At 38.9% G+C, this 18,254-nt stretch overlaps 1 protein-coding gene across 2 annotated transcripts in view; it reads left to right on the forward strand.

The window, feature by feature from the left end:
* Nucleotides 1-2,239: 2,239 nt before the first annotated feature.
* Nucleotides 2,240-18,254, forward strand: part of LOC126471491 (protein Aster-B-like) — a 251,147-nt gene continuing 235,132 nt past the window's right edge. For both annotated transcript variants that reach the window (XM_050099703.1, XM_050099704.1), the window contains exons 1-2: nucleotides 2,240-2,645; nucleotides 2,929-2,982. In XM_050099703.1, the coding sequence (XP_049955660.1) occupies nucleotides 2,605-2,645; nucleotides 2,929-2,982 (95 nt within the window). In that variant the 5' untranslated portion in view covers nucleotides 2,240-2,604. The remainder of the gene's footprint in view (nucleotides 2,646-2,928; nucleotides 2,983-18,254) is intronic.

An 18,254-nucleotide genomic window follows, 5' to 3' on the forward strand; every position in this document is an offset into this window, starting at 1 on the left:
GTTGTGGTCCTCTGTATCAGTACCCGTTATTAGAATACTTGTGTCATCGGCAAATAGTGTGGTATGTCCTGTAGCAAGCTTTGTGCTTATATCATCAATGTATAGCAGAAACAGTATGGGTCCCAGGATTGAGCCTTGTGGCACACCATATCTAATAGGCATTGTGTCAGAGGAGTGGACAGTAGATTGATGGGTGGTTGTATTCTTTTTTTCAAAATTAATTTCAACTTTTTGAAATCTGTTTGACAGGTAAGATTCTAACCATTTGTTTGCAATTCCTCTTATACCTTTATTTGCTAACTTCTTAAGGAGTATGGTATGGTCAATTACATCAAACGCTTTGGATAAATCTAAAAAGATACCAGTAGTGATTTCCTTATTATCCAGTGCTTTTAAGGTTTCGTTGAGATATTCATAAATAGCTGTGGTAGTTGTCTTTTGCTTTCTAAAACCATGCTGGTGTTTTGTCAATAAGGATAGTTTATTAGTAAAGTCTTCCAATCTGGTGTAAAATAATTTTTCAAATATTTTTGAGAATGAGCTGAGTTGTGCTATGGGCCGGTAATTGGCTACATCATTTTTAGAGCCCTTTTTGTGAAGTGGGGTAATTTTAGAAGTCTTTAGTAGGTCAGGGAAAACTCCGTTTGTAAAGGATGTATTTATTATGTGGGTTAGGGGTTCTACAATGGATTCTCCACATTTCTTAACAATTAAATCAGGAATATTGTCACTACCACTGGAGTACTTATTCTTTAGTCCTTTTATAACTGTAAGTACTTCAGGATTGGAGACTTTGTGAAGAAACATTGATGCCTGTACCGGTGCGGTTTCTATTAGTGTTTGGTGTTGAGCATTTGGTCTGTGGCAGTTGTTCTTTATCAGGTTTTCTGCTATTTTGCTAAAATAGTCATTAAAACCATTTACTATTTTTTGGGGATCTGATGTGACTTCATCATTTAGGTTTAGTTTTAATGTTTTGTTTATAACATGCTGCTTACTGTTTGTTTCATTTTTTACAACCGTCCACAAGCCTTTCATTTTATTGTTAGATTCCTTTATAAATTTATCATTGTATAATTTTTTTGCTTGTTGGATAACTTTCCTATAGATTGCAAAATAGGTCTTACAGTATGACCTAAACTGATCATCAACGTCATGGTGTTTCATGTGATTTTTTAAGTCACGCTTTTTTTGGCTGGAAATCCTTATCCCTTTTGTTACCCATGAGTTTGTGTGTTTGTTTCCGATTTTCCTGGATTTCAGTGGAAATGCAGTATTGAAGTGTTGGAGAAATGTTTCATGGAAGGAATTAAATATGTAGTTTACATCATTTTCTTTATAGACCTCTGCCCAGTTTTCAGCCCTTAACAGATAGTTAAAAAGCCTTATATTATCATCATTAAATTGCCTTTGCATTTTAGTTATTGTGGGATATTGTCCTATGTAATTTAAATTCGCTGTTAGTACTTGGGCTTCATGGTCACTGTAACCTGTGCTGATGACTTCGATTGAGTGGTGCAGTTTGTCTGTGTTTATGAAAATCTGATCTAGAGCTGTTCTTGAATTTTTTGTGATCCTGGTTGGTGTGTTTACAGTTGGGGATAGGTTGAATGAATTTGTAATATTCAACAATTCGTCTTTGTTTTTTCCAGGTGTGAGGAAGTCAATATTAAAGTCTCCACTGTTCTTTTGGGTGTTCAGCACCTCAACCTTGTAAAATGAAAATATTCACAATTATATTGTGTATGGGTTTCTTCAATGTACTGAGGGTTTGAGAAACTAGTAGTCTCAATAAATATTGAGCGTATGCAGGTCCCTTATACCTCCATGGCAGTGTGGCTGGTTCATGAAGGTCTGTCAACAGCTGAATTGAGAATATTGCCAAACCATCATTCACGATCTCACACGCTCAATACGTATTGACAATACTGACAATATTTCTGAGCCCGTCAATACTACTTTTCCTAGTTAGGACGATACGTCAATATGGGCTCTCAGCCGGGCAATATATTGGCGGTTTAGCAATATTGTTGAAGCGGTGAGGGCTCCTTTACAAATTCTGTGTTTTTGTTTTTTTAACTGATGTAAATTCTATATCTAAGATCACATTCTTTCCTGAAGAGTGGCGATGATGTATCTTTCGTTCCGTTCCGTTGACGTCCAATGTGAACCGACTTAGAGTCGAAAGATTTAAAAAACCTGTGCCAACATGGAATATCTCTAGCTGTGAAATTCTTTAGGATAAGCAAAGATTATTTTCATAAGACACTTGAATAATAGACCGAAAAATCCCGTTGTCAGAGAGCTGTTTTAGCTGTACGGACGGTCATAGTGTTAGTGAATCTTAACTTGTTTGTGTACGTACGAATTGTTGCACCACTTGTAGTGTGCGTGATATCGTGTTGAGAAAAAACGTTTGCGAATATATGGATGTTTTTTCTTCATTCTACGAAGAAAATAAGACATTTGAAGCACAATCATTTCGATTTCACCTGTCATTCATGTATCCCTGAATTCCATAAACAAACACAGTTCTCTCCTACGTACGCCTGGAAATACCATCCTTTTTACATTGGTATGAAGTGACAAATTATTTGTGTGGCTATGAACGACACGGATACCTGCTGTTCTGCAGCTACAATAATGTAAGTTTGCGAGGATGAGTATGATAAATTTCGACAACTGTAGATAAATCACTAGCATGCTGTTCAGATTTTCTATCATAGTTTTTGTTGAGTTAGCTTATTGAAGGTATATTTCTATGTCAGTCAAGGTTTCAGAAGGACCAACAGAGGAACTTTTGAAGCTAAGTTATTTCACTTGCAATTTTTGATTTTTGCCAGTTTTTATGTAGGCTTTACAAAGATCATCTACGTTGCTGCATAGAGTGCTGTATATTAAAACCAGAATAATTTTTTGTTTCTAAAGTAATGAGGAGCAGCATTATGAGGAGCAGACCTCTCACGAGCCGCCTGAAAGAAGGTATTTTATTGTTTAATAAGAACATAACTTTGCACTTCGCCACCTAACATTTGGAATGGTGTACTATAAAACAACAGATTAACTTGTGAAGATCTCTGTTGGAAAGTGATAATTTTATTTGGGTGCATGTAAAAAAATTCCGTTGTGAATGCCAGTTGGCTTGCGTAAATGCATGTATTGGCCTGCTCGTATTTGAAGCAGTTTTGACATAACTAACTACTTTGTGTACCTAACGATGTTGTAATTAGAACTGCAGTACTAACGACAATATGCCCTTTGTTCTCCTTTGTGACTATTGTCATGCCTTCTTTAATAAAAAAAATCCCGTTGTAAAATGTTTATAATCCCATAGTGGTGGTGTTATGTATTTTTTCTTTTCCTTTTTTCAAGTGTAATTCAGGCATGCCTTCACTCAGCTTTCTCTGTGTGATGTTTGCTACAAGTGCAAATAAACGAATTTATGATTCCGTCTGATAACGTTCTAATGTGATAACCACTGCATCTGACCCTTTATATTTCACAATTATATTTAAAAGTAATGTCAGAGTTCTCACATTAAAGCGAGTAGGAAAGAGTTTTTGTGCAACTGCCCGTTGTAGATATACAATATCTTGTCTATCCTTTGTACATTTTGCCTGTTGATAGGTAGTTAAAAACTGTGGAATAGGCATGCTTTTCATATTGACAAACAGAATATTGACAGAAAAGTGGATGAAGATATTTGCAATGCCCAGTTATGTTTCAAAATATCAAATTTGTATGTCTTTCCTTTCTCCAATCCTCCTCCTCCCTCCCTCCACTGACCGAAGTGAACACATTTAGAAACGTTTCCCCACTTCTTAGTGTAATTGGTACTTATCATAAAGGTGGTATTTGTATGAAATTTCTTGACACTGTATGTGTGTAACAGGCTGGGACTGTAATTTGGAACCTTATCTCATGAGGGAAGTGTTATAGTCTGAGCTATCTAGGCACAGCTTACCACAGTCTGCATTCACAACCTTAATTCCGTCAGTCGTCAGTATCTTCCTTGTTTACAACAGAGTACTCTCTGCTTCAGACTGAAAGATTCATTTTGGTAATTGTATCATATCATAATGATGGAAGACTTAAAAAGGTTCAAATGGCTCTGAGCACTATGGGTCTTAACAGCTGAGGTCATCAGTCCCCTGGAACTTAGATCCACTTAAACCTAACTAACCTAAGGACATCACACACACCCATGCCCGAGGCAGGATTCGAACCTGGAAGACTTCAGATTGTTGCCATAACTAAATAGTCTGCCATTCAATTTGAATTAAACATGCTGTTGTTAAAATATAGAATTTGTGTGCTCATGAGAATTACTCATATAAACTGTGAGTGGAGAGGTAATGGGAGTCACTGGCTATTTAGACATGTAATTCTGTCCACATTTTCTGTGGTCCTCCTTAAACATGCTGATGGTGTGCGTCATGCCCAGTGAAAAGTAAAGTATAGAATCTAACAGTGCCAAAATTTGTCAGTAGTGAAAGTTAGTATAGACAAGAGTCTAGCATGTGTAGGATGTAGTTTATTCATCTCATAACATACAGTTACAGACCAAAGATTTTTTGTACTGGAGACATGTAAATTTACTTTTTAAAAAAAGGTTATAATAATCAACATATTTAAATAGGCATTTCTGAATTTTTAGATGTGAACAATTTAACAAGAACATATCTAACACTTATGGTGATTTTGCAGCTTGCAATACAGTTTACACAATGTGTTGACAATTTATTATACAGTGTATTCAGTTTTCATCCTAATATCTAGATTTGGCAATATACCATTGTGTTTTTATTCTGTTGACCTCTTTCTCCATGACACCACCATAGAACATTCGTCTAAAAAGGGGTACAATATTCAGGAACACACAATTTTCAATAAATTGCCAGCAACCATTAATAACTTGGTTTCAGATAAAGCATGGTTTAGACAGAGTTTGAAAGATTTTTTTATTGGCAACTTCTTCTACTCCATAGATGAATATCTTAACAAGGACTGTCAGAGCACCTTAAGGAAAAAAATGTCTGTTAAATTTCAGTTTTGACAGTACTTGGTCACAACAGTCAAGATTAGGTATTTTGTGTATGATAAATTTATTAAAAGTGCATAACAATGTTTCATTCTGACAGTGTATTAATTCTGTTAATATTAGCAGTTTCAGTTTACTGTAATGTAGTCACCTATTTTGATAATCTTCTGACAAAGATCAGGGTAGTAAGTATTATATTCAAATGTTTTATGTTATACTTTCTGACATGTTCCGCACCCGTGTGAATCATTACACTTTTGGGTCTATGGAACGAAAACTGAATTGACTTATCTAATCTAAGAACTTGTTTAGCATATCTTAAACTATTTTCAGGACAGTAATATACAAATACACAGACTGGCAACTAAATCAGGAGAAAGGTAACTTAGAGCTAGAATATATGGCACTTATGATGAGCTTGTATTTTCCTGACCAACATGTTCTAAATTATGCTATCTTCAATGAACTCAGGTTTTATGAATACCACTCTCTATGTAGGATTTTGGACATGGAAGGCACTGAAGAATGTGGATTATGATTTGATCTTTCTTGCATTTGTAGTAAGTGTCATCAACATTAAAGCCCCATTAATTTATATAGTGTTTGAATCTTCCCACTCTGGATTGTAATTTGTATAGTTACCTCCATACCAACAAGCTTTCACTGCGTCCAAGGGTTAGCGGCTGTCATCCATCTGGGGAGTTCAGGTGTTCTCTGTCCACTGTTCCAGTCTTGGTAGGCACAGTACATTCTTAGATGACTGCTGAATATTCTCTCTAGATCTTAGTTGTAGAGAAGGAGTATGACTATGCAATGGGTGGATGCTGTTCTGCTTCACTTAAGCTCAGTGATAAAACTTTAGGCGACATCATCTAAATACCAACCTCAAAGGGGTTAACGGAAACTTCCAATTCCACCAATATGGCAGAAACGACCATTCGCAACAACACCCATATCGCGAGTATGATGTCATTACGTAAACATGACAACAAACATGAAAATAGATCGATAAACCATCAAACACATATTCCTCCTATATTATAATCAATCTAACGGGACAAGTGGGGAAAATTGCGGGTTTTTGGGTGGGGACAAATTCATAATAAACACACACTACTAAACCAAATGACAAAACCGGTAAAATAAACCGACCATAACATTCGCAAAATCAACTACAAACAATATCCAATGGAATTGAACACTTCCCTTGACCTATATAGGTCAACGAAAAGTATTGATACCAATTCAGAAACCACAAAACCTACAACCCCTTCCACAATCATCACTACCTCAAAAATCACAAGAAAACACCAAGTCTGGAATCGAGCACTTCCCTTAACCTCACAGGGTCAACAACAACAACACAAAAGCAGCTCACTAATACCAGCAACACAACCCCCCGATGCATGATCCACAAGTCATCTAAAAAAAAACACACACACACACACACACACACACACACACTAACCAAAACAAAACAAAAAACCATTCACAGCCTACAACTAAAAAAAACTACAACAAAATGAATCCTCCGCAACAAAAACAAAAATCCACAACCATTCCCCACCCACCTGCCTCCCCACACCTCACCAACCCCCCACCAAGCCACAGCCAACCCCCTCCCCCCCCCCCCCTCCCCAAAAGCTCACTAACCCACAACCCTGGGCCTGTACATCTTACTAACAGCCCTTAAGAAAACCCTAAAAATACAGTACCCCTCAGGGACGCTCTTCCGCCAACAGTACTCATCTAAATGAGCCTGAAGCTTGGAAGAGCTCCTCTTCCCCCTCCCTATTACAGATTTAACAGCCCCCCAAAACCTCTCTGTAGTATTTGTACAGGCCACACTATCATAATTCTTGAACTCTACATTATGATTAACAACTAGATAATTGTAACCCTCTCGACCCAACCAACTATAAGATGCAAACCCATCAGACACTACCATACTACCCTGTTCTACATAATCTTGAATCAACCCCACTAATTCCGCCTTCGTACGATCTTCCTCAACCCTAAACACACACTCAGAACAACCAGACCCCGATACCACAGCCCCCACACCCATAAACCAACCACAGGCTTACCCCTCCCATACTTCCTCCTACCAAACTGTGACTCATCAGTCTCAACCTTTACTCCAGGCCCACCCAACATACCCCTGTATTTAATATATTCTGAACTGACCTCCCGACAAAAAGAATACCAATCAAGGTCGTTCGCTCACTCACACCCACCTCATGTGCACAAAAACTGTGTGAGGACTGATAACAAAAATAACTCAACAAAACAATTTCACGCATGCCCAACCTAGACTTCTCGAACCAGGTACACCGGCGAATGGAGCGCCAAATGTTGTCATGCTGGCACCTCCACATATAGCCGTCCCTGGTCCGAGACGCCGAAACTTTCGTCAACTTCATATACTCTCCGCACACAGAGCACTTCACTAGCACAGCCAACAGTTCAAAGAGCTGCAAAAACTTAGTGAGATACATAGCTGTGTCACCCATCATTCCCCACAGCCGAAGACTGTTCAATTTATGCGTCATATCCATTCTTAACGACGACACAATAAAAGTGATCTCAGAAATTCAAACACGACAAACCACATACAACACTACATTAGCATAAAAAAAATTAAACCATCAACTCACTGCTCAATATGCCACCAATCTTCACTTACAAGCACAACAACAGCTGACAGCGTCAACAACTCAAATGAACCCAATACGACACACACCACACAACCCACAAACCCCACCAGAGAGCACCACCGAACCGCAATGACACGCCACCTACAAACACATCACAAGCACACACTAAACCAACAACAAAACCTTACCCGCAACCTACAGACACACCACCAGAGAGCACCACCGACAACACAACAAGACATCGAGAAACACACGACACTCGCAAACTAAACTTCGCGCAATCGTGACGTCACACACCACAACACACTTACATCACGGCCGACTTCCTTCACCATCCTTCCCTAATCCGATGAGACCGATGACCACACTGTCTGGTCTCCTTCCCCAAACAAACAAACAAACAACTTACGTCACGGGTCAAAGCCGATGGGTGGTATCGGACCCTTCTGGTGACCCCCTCAAAGTGCATGTTGGCAATGACTGTCATGAGCAGTCACGGGAAGTAATGATGGTGGAACAGCTGATTTATATAATCAGTGATGTAATAATATTCTCATTTTGACTGTGGAAGAAGTATTTTACAGAACAACATTAATATTCTAGGCACTAGAGTGTAGCCAAACCAAAAACTTCATTTGCTGAGACAAATACACGCAAAATACATAATAATTTAATATAGTTTTCATTTTCTGCTTCTGCTGCATCTTTGCATTTAAGCTATTGATGTATGATTTGCTGCATGGCCCAGATGCAAGTAAACAGAAAATAATGGCAAATGAAACTATCGCCATCCAAGTTAACAAAGACTTCTGGCTATGCTTTAGATCAGTCTGTCAGTACACATACATTCGCAACTGAACTGTTACTTCCAACCTAAGCTAGATCTTCAGTTGTGCTACAGATCAGTCTATCACCACAGAATAGGTTTAATATTCATTTGTTGGTTTTGTAAATTCTCGACCACATGTCAGCCTTGTACAGACCTCTGGCTGCACTACATATCAGTCTATCACAACAACATAGAGTCCACCTTTGAGATGAAATCATTAATATTTCAGCAGAGACAATGAAAAAATGTTGTATGTATCAATCAAATGGCAGAAGAAGAAAGGGCTATGCCTAAAATGGAAGTAATTCATATCATTTTGTCACTACAACTGAGATTCATATTTCAGATGAATTCATTAACAGCATTTCAATATAAAAGCTGCAAGGTGTGTGTGTTATACATGCACAGGAATGTAAATAGGTGGCAAAAGCAGAATGTGAAGGAAAGGCCATCCACAAAATATGATTAATTTATATGCTAGTGGTATAGACATACAGTTAACTGCTGTTTGGCTATCACATACTGTTCTCCCATCAGCTGCCTCTAACTTGATATGGAGACGCATTGCCAACATCTGCTTTGTATCATTAACATGAGCAGTGTGTGGATGGCCCTTTGTAAAGTTTAGCTCCTTCATATCAGCAGCCACTTCTGTGCATTTAGAGTGTGGCACATTTTCAGCCACGTGATAAAGTTTATTTGTTGGAGTACACTCATATTAACCTAAAATCAGTGTATATGTTTCATTGAGTATTGTATCTATTTGCCTTATATAATGTGATGAGTTGTACCAGACAGGAGAGAGATATTCTACAGTGGGTGGGGGAGAGAGAGTGCAATTGCTGGTTCACTGCTTGAGGAGAATGTGATCCCATTTTCACACTGTCAATTTTCAAATCAGATTGTCTTGTGTGGAGATTTTCATTTTGTTATCCTTGCATGGACTACAATTTTTGAATGTAAGTGTTCTGTCAAGTACTACTTGCAGCCATTTTGGGGTGTAACAGTGCTGTAACTATGCTCCTAACTGTACTGTATGTAGCTTCTGTGTTCCATAGATAGAATGCAGACTTGTCTTAATAGGGTTTGCTATCAGCAGTATGGTATCCCGATAGACTTCAGAGGGCAGTTGCCAGTTTTCTCTCCCCAGTGTCAAAGCTGTTACTCTGTGCAGAAAGAGCTAAATCATCTGCACAGAGGAAGCTTCTTATATTTGGAATGAGCAGTTGGTTGTTGGTGCATATGTTGAAAAGAAGTTAGAACACTTCCATAATGTGCTCTTCAGAGACTTTGCTGTTCTTGGGAGTCAACAAAAAACTTAAAATTGTGCGAGAGAGTGCTGATAACTTCAGCAAGATCGAGGTGGTTGAGCAGATTCTGTAATTGAACATATAGTTGTTGGTAACTGACAGCATTGTACATTGCTGTCGAGTCTACGAAAGCGACACCAGTAACCTGACTATTTTCAAACCTGCCTCTTTGAAATGAGTAAGAGCAAAGAGCTGCCCTTTACAGTTGCCCTTGGGGCTTATCCCTGCTTGCTCGTGTATAAGTAGAGGGTTGCTTATAGGTGGACTTCTGTTTAGGATTGTGGATTTTAGCAATTTGTACAAGTGGATTAACTGGCTAACCAGCCTAAAATTTTTGGGGTGCTTTGCTTCCTTTCTAGGTTGAAGAAGGGTTATCTCTCTGCTTTTTTGCCATATCTTTGGTATTTGATGGCTGTTCATGCAACTGTTGAAGACCTTATACAATCCATTCTCTTGTGGATGGGCCATAGTTCTTTATTTGTTCCATTTGGATGTCATTTAAGCTGGCCATTTCACTGGCTATGCTGCTTTTGACAGGCTTGTTGAATCCTGACATTTGAAATAGGGTAACTAGACCATCTACTTCCTTCTGACCCATGTGGTGTGGTTTAGGTACTTTTACTTTGTGTTTGACTTGCCAGTCATGCGCTATCTGGTCTGCAGTGATGTCATAGTGTTTATTACACCTGGTAGTATTACTATTGAGGCATCTAAGTAATCTTCATGCTTTTTGGCTGCTCCTGATTAGATCTAGTTCTTTTGTGCTTTTAGTCCTTTATTCCTTACCGATGCTGTCAGCAACTCGGTGAGTTTGTCCCAGCTTCTACTGTTGCCTCACAAAAAGGATCTTTTTTAGACCCAGCTCTCTGTAGCAAACTGAACAGCAAGCGCAGTGGTATAAGACAAAGAAAATGTAAGTTTCAAGTACTACATGGCATCAACAGTCAGGAGAATTTCTTTACAGCCTCAGTGAATGCTCTGTGTAATTCGGGTATCGGTCTGAGGATGGAAACCACAGTTTTCATCAAGTCTGTAAACTTTTTGATAAAGATTATTGTCCAGTGAAATAACCCAAATGTAAAATGAAATGTCCTGTTTCTGCTGTCATCAGTCATCCTTACATCATAAAACATGCCGTGGTTTAATCCAGCTACTCTAGAAAACACATAGTCACTCATTTACAATGTGATTTCCACAGTGATGGAATTGAACCATAATAAGTGTTTGTGATGTTATAATAGCTTATGGCAGCTGAAACTGTCATATAATTTGAAATTAGTTTGAATGTTTCCAGAATGGGATTTTCACTCTGCAGCGAAGTGTGTGCTGATTTGAAACTTCCTGGCAGATTGAAACTGTGTGTCGGACCGAGACTCGAACTCGGGATCTTTGCCTTTCGTGGGCAAGTGCTCTACCATCTGAGCTACCCAAGCACGACTCATGCTCCGTCCTCACAGCTTTACTTTTGCCAGTACCTCATCTCCTACTTTCCAAACTTTACAGAAGCTCTCCTGCAAAGTATGAATGTGCCGGATAAAACATTACTTTCTTAAAAAATGTAACACTCTGCATCTTGAGATAGACTGAAATGTCATTCTTTCTTGTAAACTTGTACCTATCAACTTCCTTGAATTTGAAATTCCTTCAGAGTGGAACAAAGTGTGTCATCCATTTGACACGATTGATCCATTTTGTGTGTGTGTGGATTAGGAATAACAATAAAGACTGTTTTGATGCATGTCATGAATATATTATCACTGCAAAAAGTCATATCTGGGTTATTAGCCACTTTCTGTGTACCACTGATGGTGGCTTAGTCATTTGTTGGGCTCAGATGGTTTACTTAAGCCATTTCTAGCAGTTATGTATATTTGTCATTGGAATCCACATCTTAATGTACTGATAAGGTTTTCTTGAATTCTGTAAATAACTTCAGTTGAGTGCAAGAGTGAATATTTCAGTGAAGCTGTAGTCAATTTGTGGCTCTCCTTATCCATATCACTTATAGCACTGTGTTGGATGATCTTGATGGCATTTCTAACTTGTTCATCATCACTATATAGGAAAGGTGTGTCCCCAGAAGCTACTTGAATTTTATTACCAACTAATCAAAGTATATGGCACAACTTTTATTCAGTCTTAAGTGCTGTTATTGTTGTGCTTCAAGGGGGTAAATCATAACACATTTTAGTGAATAAATGACTGTTAGTGAATAATTTCCTAATAAAAGATATGCATCTACACCTATACCTTGTGAGCTACTGTAGGTGCATGCCAGAGAATGTCCCTATGTCCAACTGTACCAATTACCAATTATTAGGACTTTTTCCCATTCCATTCACTTATGGTGTGTGGGAAGGATGATTGTTTAAATGCTTCTGTGTATGCTGTAATTAATCTGATCTTATCCTTTCAATCCCTTTGGGGTCAATACATAGGGGGTTGTAGTATACACCTACAGCCATTATTTAAAGCCAGTTCTTGAAACTTTGTTAGTAGGCTTTTGAGGAATAGTTCATGTCTGTCTTCAAGCGTCTGCAAGTTTAGTTCTTTCATCATTGCTGTGACACTCTCCTGTGGGTCAAACAAACCTGTTACCCTTCATGCTTCTCTTTTCTGCATACGTTTAATATCCCCTGCTAGTCCTCTTTCGGTATGGATCCCACACACGTGAGTAATATTCCAGGATGGGTCACACAAGCTGTTTTTAAGCAATTGCCTTTGTAGACTGTCTGCATTTCCCAAGTATTCTACCAGTAAACCAAAGTCTGCTGCCTGCTTTACCCATGACTGAACCTATGTGACTGTTCCATTTCATGTCCCTACTAACAAGGGAACCTCCCTATCGCACGCCCCTCACATTTAGTTATAAGTTGGCACAGTGGATAGGCCTTGAAAAACTGAACACAGATCAATCGAGAAAACAGGAAGAAGTTGTGTGGAACTATGAAAAAAATTAGTAAAATATACAAACTGAGTAGTCCATGCGATGATAGGTAACATCAAGGACAATGAGAGTCAAGGAGCGCCGTGGTCCCGTGGTTAGCGAGAGCAGCTACGGAACGAGAGGTCCTAGGTTCAAGTCATCCCTCGAGTGAAAAGTTTAATTTTTTATTTTCAGTTTATGTGACAAACTCTTATGTTTTCATCACTTTTTTGGGAGTGATTATCACATCCACAAGAAAACCTAAATCAGGCAAGGTAGAAGAATCTTTTTTCCCATTCGCTAAGTGTACAAGTTAGGTGGGTTGACAACATATTCCTGTCACATGACGCACATGCCGTCGCCAGTGTCGTATAGAATATATCGGACGTGTTTTCCTGTGGAGGAATCGGTTGACCGATGACCTTGCGATCAAATGTTTTCGGTTCCCATTGGAGAGGCATGCCCTTTCGTCTACTAATCACACGGTTTTGCGGTGCAGTCACAAAACACAGACACTAAACTTATTGCAGTGAACAGAGCCGTCAATGAACGAATGGACAGATCATAACTTTGCGAAAATAAAGAAGGTAAAATTTTCAGTCGAGGGAAGACTTGAACCAACGACCTCTCGTTCCGCAGCTACTCACGCTAACCACGGGACCACGGCGCTCCTGAGCTCACATACCCCTTGTTGTTGCCTATCTTGCGCATGGACTACTCAGTTTGTATATTTTACTAATTTTTTTCATAGTTCCACACAACTTCTTCCTGTTATCTCGATTGGTCTGTGTTCAGTTTTTCAAGGCCTATCCACTGTGCCAACTTATAACTAAATCTGAGGGGGGTGCGATGGGGAGGTTCCCTTGTAAGTGTTACACACAGGTATTTGTATGAGTTTACAGATTTCAGCTGTGACTCACTGATATTATATTCATAGGATACAATGTTTTTTCATTTTGTATAGTGCACAATTTTACTTTTCCAAATATTTAAAGCATGTTGCCATTCTTACACCACTTGGAAATCTTATTAAGGTCTGACTGAATATTTGTGCATCTTTGTTCAGACTGTACTTTGTTGTAGGTAACTGCATCATCTGTGAGAAGTCTTAGATTACCATTAATATTGTGCACAATATCATTAGTATGCAACATGAACAGCAAGGTACCCAACACGCTTCCCTGGGTACATCCGAAGTTATTTCTATATCTGTCTATGACTCTCCATCCGAGGTAATGTGTTGTATCCTCTCTACCAAGAAATCCTCAGTTGAGGGACAAATTTCATCTGATACCCCATACAGTTGTGCTTTTGATAATAATCATAGATGTGGTATTGAGTTAAATGCTTTTCGGAAATTGAGATATACTACATCTACCTGACTACCTTGGTCCACGACTTGTGGAGTGTCGTGAGGAAAGCGTGAACTGGGTTTCACGTGATCTACGATTTTGAAATCTGTGGTGGATGGCACAGGGGAGACGCCTCACTATGTTTGAGCTCAGAATATGTTCTAAGATTCTGCAGGAAATGGGTGTCAAGGATATTGGACGCTAGTTTTTAGGATCATTTCTGCTACCGTTCTTGTAGGGAGTGTGACTTGTGCCTTCTTGCAGCTACTGGCCTTGGTCTTTTGTTCGAGGCATCTATAATAGATTTTAGATTACAGAGAGGCTAACTCGGCTGCAAATTGGATGTGGAATCTGAAAGGGGTTCCATAGAGTCCTGGGGCTTTGTTCAGAGTAATGATTCCAGCTATTTCTCAATGCCAGTGACACTAATATCTATTTCACTCATCTTTTCAATGGTACAAGAAGTGAACTGGGGCAATACTCCGAACATTTGAAAACAGAGTTAAACATTTCTACCTTTGATTTGCTATTCTTGATTTCAATTCCTGCTTTGACCATGAGTGAATGGACACTAACTCTGGTGCCATTAACAGCCTTTATGTATGACCAGAATGTCTTTGGGTTTTGTGAAAGACCTTTTGACAATATTTTGCTACAATAGTCATTGAAAGCTTCACACATTGCTCTCTTGACTGCCATTTCATTTCATTCAGCATCTCTGTATCTAGAACCATATGATTTGTTTTTAAACTATCGTTCAGCAGTCCTGTTTGCTTAGAAGTTTCTTGCTGTGTCTATATATACTGTGGAGGATCTATTCCATCATGAATGTTCCACAGGCCAAGTATCTATCCAGTGCATGGTCAACTATTCTTTTAAACTGCAACTATAGTTCTTCTACATGCTCCTGTGCGAAGCTAAAAGTTTCAAGTTCCTCATTGAAATATGACCCTACTACTTTTCTGTCCAGTTTGCTGAATATATAAATCTTTCCACTTGTTTTAGTTGCCCTTTGTGCTTCAGTATTCATTGTTGCTATAACTGCCTCATAGTCACTAGTACCCATTTCAATGTGGACTTCCTCAAAGAGGTCAGGTCTGTTTGTTGCCATTATATCTAATGTATTTCCATCATGAGTGAGTGGGGTTCTGAAATATCTGTTCTAGGTAGTTTTCAAAGAAGGCATTTAGTACTGTTTCATAGGGTGGCTTGTCACACCCACAACTAACAAAGCTCTAGTTATCCCAGTTGATTGTTAGATGATTAAAGTTTCCTCCAGTGATTACAGTATGATTAGGGAATTTATGTACAAGCAAACTGACATTTTCTCCAAGGTTCTCAGTTATTCTCAGTTACATCAGGAGGTGGGACTGGTAATTAATAGAAGGGCCTCATTATGATTTTATGTCCACCCTTGAAACTGTGTCTTTCCCAAATAGTTTAACATGCAGCTTCAGTTTCTATCTTTGTGCATTTGACTTTCTTTTCTTCTGTGACAAATACACCGTCTCCACAGCCCATTTCCCCATCCTTTCGGTATGTGCATAAATTATCCCTAAAGATCTCTCTACTGCTAACTTCAGGTTTTAACCGGCTTCTAGTATTATGAGCTGTACTGCTTTAGGAGCACTTGAAACTCTGGGACTTTCTTGTGAATGCTTGGGCAGTTAACCACAAGGATTTTGATGCTCTCCCCCGGGGATGGGGAGTGCATTTCTTTGTATTTTACACTAATGCTTCTGGGTTTCTTACAGCTATAGTTATCTGGAGTGCATGGAAAGTTGTCTAATCTGAAAAAAAACTCTTGTGTGCACCCCCCCCCCCCCCACACACACACACACATACAGTCAATTACTTTGATAGCTGTTCCTGATCTGTAGTGCACACCTGACCCATTTAGTGGGCCTCTCCTCTCAACACTATAGCGCAAGTCTAGACAGCCACAGCCTACCTTGTCATAGAACCTTTGAAGTCTCTGGTTAAAGCCTTCCACTCGACTCGGAACCAGGACGACATGTGTTCTGGGGGCTATGCTGCCGATTTTGAGCTTCATTGAAATTCCGGGAGCATGGCCAGTATTCTCAACACACTGCTAGTCATAGGAATCAGCCAAGTATGACCTTGGAGCCCAGATGATGGATAATGTTTGTTCCAAAGTGTGCCATAGTCTGTAGTTGATCGCACCCTGTTCCCTCAATGACTACTGGAATCTGAATGATGGCTTCAGGCATACACATTGAGTGCACTTGGTGTTCCTACCCATCCCTTGCTTCCTTTCCCTTATTGGTATAATTACTGCCATACATATGAACTGCCAACAATTAATAGACCCTACCATTTTGCTTTTGCTGTTCCTTAGATTAAAGTGATCCACTCTAAACGCTCATTTTTGAGTAAATGCAGAGTAACAAATCCTACAGGTTCATTCAGATAGTTTATAGTCTCTTCACTTTTCGATCACAAGCATCTACATTCAGCAGTTCGTCTTATGTACATTGGATTTGTTGTTCATATTCTGATGATCATCTTTTTCTTGTGCTTTAGTCCCACATCAGCACAGAATTGGCATGTTTATTAATGCATTTGGCATGGCTAATTTAAGAGATGGCTGGGTGCCCTCCCTTTGCCATCCTGTTACCCTCGGGGTTGACTACATCTACCCTGTCTGTCTGTTGAGGTGTTATTCATGTGAAAGATACCAAAAGCTTTCCAAGTGTGTGCAAACTGTGTAACTGAGGTGGGAAACAGGTTCCACCTCAATATTCACCTAGTGGGATGTAGGAACCACTTAAAAACCACATCCAAGTTGGTTGGCATACTGCCCCTCATTGTTAATCCACCGAACGGATTCAATCCGGGGCTGGCACAGCTACCCATCCTGTAAACGGCACTTTAACTCATATGGCCATAGGGATGGGCTTGTAGAGACTACAATATTTTAATTAATCCACTGGGAGAATAAATCAATTCATCTTGTCTTTTCTTTGTAGATTGAAATGGCTTTGGATCGAGCATTCTTCCTTTCATTTTGAACCAGCACTGTTTAACTGATTTCACAACAGTATGGCTGTCCACAGCAGAAATGAAGAGTAATGCCTTTGATCCATAAGTTACACATGACAAATCATATGTGATTGTTTCATTTAGAAACATGTGGCACATGAAATACTTTGACGTGGCAGTGTCACTGTTCTGGCTACCAGTCTAACCTTTAAAGAGTCAGCGACAGTAAATATGTTGAAAGCTCTGAAGATCTGGTGAATAAAAATCATCTTAGCTTTAGAAAAAGTAAGTCAACTCAACAAGCATTTGTGATGGGATGTTTAGCAATGGGAGAAAGGTATAAGAAAAAGTTAATTTTTGTAGACAAGAGACAGGTGTCAGAAACATTGGTATTAGAAGACATTTCAGAAATTCAACACCTAGAGCACACATTTGTGGTGTACTTCCACACCACCATTGTTTTCTGTATTCCATGTATTGAGGCCAAAAAGTGGATTTTCTCTAGAAATGGATTCTGATAAAGCAATCTTGAAAATTTTGTATGTGCATTTATTAAATTCTGAAAGGAAAGGGAATAATTTGATACAGCTGTGTTAAAAAGATCTCCCAGATGCTTATTTTTTAAAAAAATTGTGTTCTGTATTTACAATATTCTATTGAAAATTTTAGGTAATTCACATTGTTGTGAAGTCTGTTCTGTTTCTTGGGTACTTAGCTCTTCTTGTCTCAGTTTTCCAAGGTACTTGCTTAAAAATAAACTGTAGTTGTCATTGTAGCCAATGGGTAATATTTGTAATTACAGCAATTTTTCTGTGGCGTGCTTGAAATGTGTGATATAGAGAATGAAAATTGGGTTCATTATTTGTGTAACTTTCTATCAACACCCTACGGCTGGTGTGCAGGGGTTTGGTGCATGGCTGTTAACACATTCTCACACATCTCTCTAGATTCCAAGTGGTTTGCTAACTTTATTATGTCAACATTCACTATACAAAAGTCAGTGTGCTTGTCTGCAGTGTATATTCATTGCATGTTTGCATAGTAGATTTGTGGAGTAAATTCTTTGTTTTTAGTCTTGCTCTCTGATTAGATTTGTTTCCACCCATAATGCATGTGTAGAATTCTTTGCCATATAA

This window comes from Schistocerca serialis, chromosome 3 (genome assembly GCF_023864345.2).
Source record: "Schistocerca serialis cubense isolate TAMUIC-IGC-003099 chromosome 3, iqSchSeri2.2, whole genome shotgun sequence".
Classification (NCBI taxonomy): Eukaryota; Metazoa; Arthropoda; class Insecta; order Orthoptera; family Acrididae; genus Schistocerca; species Schistocerca serialis.